The 5,772-nt window shown below is 42.8% G+C and overlaps 1 protein-coding gene across 1 annotated transcript; it reads left to right on the top strand.

Moving 5' to 3' along the window:
- Positions 1-835: 835 nt before the first annotated feature.
- Positions 836-4,130, top strand: LOC119349980 (phosphatidate cytidylyltransferase 1-like). Its single transcript, XM_037618050.1, has 5 exons — positions 836-915; positions 1,620-1,779; positions 1,949-1,996; positions 2,093-2,203; positions 4,026-4,130. Exons 1-5 carry the CDS (start codon positions 851-853, stop codon positions 4,128-4,130), a joined length of 489 nt encoding a protein of 162 aa, XP_037473947.1. The 5' UTR covers positions 836-850.
- Positions 4,131-5,772: the final 1,642 nt, after the last annotated feature.

Raw genomic sequence — 5,772 nt, forward strand, 5'->3', positions numbered from 1 at the left:
CTGTAGCATTCGAAACTTTGATTCTCTGATGCTAAACCCAAATCCTATGAAAGTTGTGAGAGAAATCTCTTTGTGGTCCGAGCAAATACTTGCCAGCAAGAGACTGTTATCTTCTTCGCTGCGAGAGATTTGTCTCGGACCGAGGAGTTAGCATTACTTGTTCCTCAAGTAATGTTACCGTTGCTCAAAAAATCTGACCGTTGCAAACGTGTCGGTTGGCCATTGGCTGGAACTCGTGTCCAAAATGGTCATTTCCCTTCTGGGAAGGCTGCGGCTATAAATAGCCACCCCGACGCCAGCTTTGTCTGGTAGCTGCTCCATTTAATTCTGAGAAGATTGTTGAGCAACCCACTCTTTGAGCGATTTGAGTTTAAAATTCACCGAGAGAAAAACTCTAGAGCCGAAGAATTAGATAGTGGTTAGCATCACTCGAATCTAAGTCTAGTACGCTCCGTCTATTACTCTTGAGAGCTGCAAACTCTCTAGACGGTTAGGTTTCAAGTTCTTCGACGGAGGTTCAACACCATTTGACCAATTTTGGTTGGGCGTTAGGGTTTGGGAATGTTAATAACTAAAATTTTATGTAATGCCTGCCTGCCCAAGTAATCTGAAGAACACAATGTGTTACGCAAAAGCTGGTTGTCTTTGAATTTTGCAATTTGTTTGGTTGCATGAGTTTTTCTTGACATTCCTCCCTCTAGTAACCTGCTTGCCTCGCCTTGCTAATTTCTATTTCATATCTGCCATAAAATTAATGTACAATTCCCATGATCCAGGATTTGTATGGTTTATTTTAACACATAACAAAAAGACATACACATACCAGTTCAAACAGTATGCCTGGACACACATGATTCTTTTAACTGTTTTTGCGCAATCTTCTTTCATGGTAGCAAATATATTTGAAGGAATGTTCCGGTAAGCTATATATTTATCTTGTTAGCATGCTTTTATTTACAATGTTGACTTGCTGACTTGAGTATAATGTTTATCCATTTCTACCCTGTTTTGACGTTTGACATATATTTATTTGGTGTATTTTAAATATCCAAGTTTCTTGGTTTAAAAAGCACCTGAAGTTGTTGAAGTTACTTGAAGATGCCTAATTTCTTGTACAGCCATAAAAATTATGTTGCCATGAAGTCCTGAACCTCCTCAACTTACTAGGAGTTTCCTAGATTACCACCCAATGTTCTTCCTTCAAAAAACCTGTAGCCTACAGTTCTTACTTTGGTTACAGTGGTAATATCGCTGAATTGGCCATATTAACTCATTTGCAATTTTGTTCTAGTAGGAGTTTGACCTACCACTGTAAGAACATCCTGGTCCTCACCAGAAAGAATAGAAAAGAAAAACTTAGGAGTGCTGGATGCTACAGCAACACTCAAACTGCTAACGTTTATGCATGTTGCAATTTGATATTTGTTCGTTGATATATCCATTTTTTCTTTTATCTGACTTGAGTTAAGCTACTTATGACAACAATACATTGATGAGTAATATATACTGTTGAGAAAATTGTCTAATTTGGTTCTATGCATGTTAATTAAGCAAGTAACTATTGACATTTTAGCGAGTGCATTTGACAAACTCCATACATCTTCAATGCTATGCTTGTACATGTTTCTTCTACCTGCTTCACTCATTGTGATCAATGACATTGCTGCCTATTTATTTGGGTTCTTTCTCAATAGAACACCATTGATCAAGTTATCTCCAAAGAAAACATGGGAAGGCTTTATTGGTGCATCAGTGACAACCACCATTTTTGCTTTCCTAGTGAGATGAAAGCCCTGGTTTATGTACTTAAGAGATTACTAGTACCTTCAAGGGGTTGAATCTGTAAATAATAATTTATGTTACATATTTGGTGCACAGAATGATTTCGATGCTACATTTGTAATTCTTTATAATAGCATTTTTCACTTTCACTTATTTTCTTTGGCAGTTAGCGAATGTAATGGGTCGCTTCCAGTGGTTTACATGCCCAAGAAAGGTAACTTTATCTCTTTCAGAATGTGCTATTAGTTTGATTAGCAAATTGGTGTATTGCTGAATTTATTCTTAGTTTTTGTTTTGGTAATATTTTCAGGACCTGTCAACAGGATGGCTTCAGTGTGATCCTGGCCCTATGTTTAGGCCTGAGCGTTATTATCTGGGAGATTGGGTACCACATTGGGTAAGAAGATATCCTTTTCAATTTGTTAGTTTTAATATTATTTCCTCTAGTATATAGGCTGGCATAAGCATAAACTTCAAATTTCTAAGCCCCCTCCCTCACAACCGTTGTCTGAGTCCAAAAAACAAACCTCGACTCCTAAAACGTTTGGTTGATAACTCTCAATCTTCAGCAAGACAAGGCATGTCACTCCCCTTGAGTCAATTTACTCTAGCTTCATCCTTTGTGGCTAGTGTGGTGTTTTGACATGCAAGTGGTTTTGTCATGCCAGCTACGCTCTTACCAAAGAAGAGAAGGAAACCTTCTTTGAATGCCTGCTCAGTATGAAGGTACAGTCTGGCTTCTCGTCGAATATAAAGGGAATAATTAATATGGCAGAGAAAAAGTTTCAGAACCTAAAGTCTCAGGACTGCCACCTGATTATGATGCAGCTGCTTCCGGTTGCATTGAGGGGGCTTCTACCAGAAAACGTTTGATTAGCCATTGTGAAGCTGTGTGCATTCCTCAATGCAATATCTCAAAAGGTAATCGATCCAGAAATCATACCAAGGTTGGAGAATGATTTGGTGCAATGCCTTGTCAGTTTCGAGTTGGTGTTCCCACCATCCTTCTTCAATATCATGGCACACGTCCTAGTTCACCTATGCAAAGAGATTGCCGTTCTGGGCCCTGTATTTCTACACAATATGTTCCCCTTTGAGAGGTTCATGGGAGTCTTGAAAAAATATGTTCATAACCGTGCTTGGCCACAAGGAAGCATCTCCTCCAAGGGCCATGAAAATGAGGAGGTCATTGAGTTTTGTGTTGACTTTATTCCTGACCTTAAGCCGATTGGTATTCCTGAATCGCGGCATAAGGGCAGACTGGGTGGAAATGGCACGCTAGGACCGGATCAAATAATATGTATGGATGGGCATTCCGTCACTAAAGCACACTACACAGTTCTACAAAATTCCGCCTTGGTGGCTCCATATATGGAGGAACACAAGAATATTTTAAGCTTCAAATTCCCGGAGCAGTCTGAAGATTGGATTACACGTGAACAAACGAGGACTTTCACCTGTTGGTTGCAGACACACACCTCTCACACACCTCTCCCAAATAAAACAGAGCAGTGAGCTGAGCTGAGCGTGCGGGCACTATATATAGGCTTCTCTTTAGTCCCGGTTTGTGGCTAGAACCGGGACTAAAGGACCACATTTGGTCCCGGTTCTAGCCACAAACCAGGACTAAAGGTGTTGGGCCAGGAGCGAGGCCCATTGGTCCCGGTTCGTGTGTGGAACGGGGACTAAAGGCGTCAGACGAACCAGGATAAATGGCCCCCCGAGGTCCGGCCGGCACCCTGGCCTCACGAACTGGGACTGATGCACACATTGGTCCTGATTCGTAGGAGAACGGGGATTAATGCCCTTTTCTGGCCTGGACCAAAGCCCTGTTTTCTACTAGTGCTCTGACCAGCCACCATGGAGCACTCGACCTCCACCTCACCATCGTCGCTCAAGCTTTTATTTTGTCAGGATCAGGATGACCCACTTGTGTGTGCTAGATCGAATATTCAGCGCTGGTGAGCATCTAAATTGCTGTCGGTACTCCATGGGGACGATAGCGTTGGTGAGAGCATGGAAAAGGCTTGATCCCACTTATATGTTGATTTTCTTGCATGGTAACGTGTGTCTCATGTATATCATAAATATCATAGTACAAGCCATAGACACCAATCTGACAGAACTAGAAAAGACATCAGAACGCTAGCCTTTGCACGAAGGAACACCAGCCAAGGAAGAGGAATACAAGCAAGACCGAAGCATCCCCTTAGATTGACAGCAATGTGTGTCACCTGCCTCAGGCACCACCACAGCAGCCACCAAAGGAAAGATTGAAGGATTGCCTCCCCAATGGAGCTAGCCGCGGCTCCATCGCTGATATGCAGCTTTACGGAACTCCAAGGTAGCCCACCAAAGGTGAAGCCATTGCCATTGAACGAATCAGATCGGGGAACACCCCAGACACGCCATCGAACTCCAGATATGACACCCTCACAATATTAAGACGTAAGAAGAGGAAACCATATCTGCCTACCATTACCATGAACCCAGCACATGATCCACCATCTTCTAGATGTCGTCGATGCATAAACAATATGCATATGCTCCTGGACTACCCCAAGCTCCATGACGGCGCCGTAGCAGGTCTTGTCACAATGGCAAAGCCCGAGGAGACAAGTCCACCATGAGGATGTGGTCGCAGCCATGCCAGTCTTGCTTCCATTCGCCATCGCCGAAGCCAAGACGATGAACAACCCAAAAAAATCCTAAGCTAGTATGCCTAAAATGATCGACACGCATGGATCCGACGACCTCCCTCACCATCTAGACCAAGGTCGTCGATGGAGGAGAGCCGTCGGAGGACATCAGCGGAAGGAAGCTCCCTAGTGGCTGGAGGCGAAATCTCCTTTCTTTCTTCGGCTGGAAGAAAGAAGATGATATCCTTCTTGTCCCTACTCTCCTAGATTCGCTTCACAATTGTATCTACTATTGATTGTGACCTTAATTTAGTAGCAACCTATAGATTTTCATAACCATGTATAAGCATCATCAATGAAGACTTCACATAGGGATGGTAGGTTGTACATTCACATGGTTAACCAAGTGAAGTACACTAAATTATTTGATTGCCTCTACTTTATTGATAGTTTGCAGCACATAGATGTTAATATTTTCACATATATAACATGTAGAAGCTATCAATTCAAATTTGAGTCTTCCCTCCGTGTAATTACCTATTGTCGCCTAGCAAAATATGCAATAATATGCTTTGTGTTTTAAATCTTCACTTCTTTTGTGAAGCTAATCTTGATAAGTGAAGATGTTGCATGATTTGTTCATGTGCTTTGATCATTGTCTGGTTGTCAAAGTTAACATCCTCTATATTGTGTAAAATAATGGATTTCTGACTTGAAAGACTACAACAACAAGGTAATGTGTTTAGAATTTGATGTGTGGGTGTGAAAGGGTTGAGGGATTATGAGCCAGATTTGCCGTTGAAGGCGATGCCGTGCTTAGATTGGGGAGGCGGAGATGGCAATGGAAGTGTTGGGAAATGTTGCATGAAAAACAAAAAAAATTCTACGCACACGCAAGATCTATCCATGCAGATGCATAGCAACGAGAGGGGAGAGTGTGTCTACCTACCTTCATAGACCGTAAGCGAAAGCGTTTAGTAACGTGGTTGATGTAGTCGAACTTCTTCGCGCTCCAACTGATCAAATAGTGAACGTACGGCACCTCCGTGTTCTGCACAAGTTTTGCTCATTGACGTCATCCGGCTTCTTGATCCATCAAGACGGCAAGGTAGTGGACGAGTTTGGCCAGCACGATGGCGTGGTTACGGTGATGGTGAAGCAATCTCCGCAGGGCTTTTCCTAAGCACTATGAAAATATGACCGGGGGTGTAAACGGTTAAAGGGGGTGCCACACACGGCTAAGCAATTGTTTTGGTTGTGCTAGGCGCCCCCCTCCCACATATATATAGGTGGGGCGAGAGGGAAGAGGCCAAGAGGCACCCCAAGTAGGTCTGAATCCTACTTGGGCTCC

Source organism: Triticum dicoccoides, chromosome 1B (assembly GCF_002162155.2).
Source record: "Triticum dicoccoides isolate Atlit2015 ecotype Zavitan chromosome 1B, WEW_v2.0, whole genome shotgun sequence".
Lineage (NCBI taxonomy): Eukaryota > Viridiplantae > Streptophyta > Magnoliopsida > Poales > Poaceae > Triticum > Triticum dicoccoides.

Coding starts and splice junctions, on each gene's coding strand:
- LOC119349980 (XM_037618050.1), top strand. CDS start 851: ATGATTCTTTTAACTGTTTTTGCGCAATCTTCTTTCATGGTAGCAAAT. Junction 916..1,619: donor AATATATTTGAAGGAATGTT/CCGGTAAGCTAT, acceptor GCTATGCTTGTA/CATGTTTCTTCTACCTGCTT. Junction 2,204..4,025: donor GAAGATATCCTTTTCAATTT/GTTAGTTTTAAT, acceptor CACCTGCCTCAG/GCACCACCACAGCAGCCACC.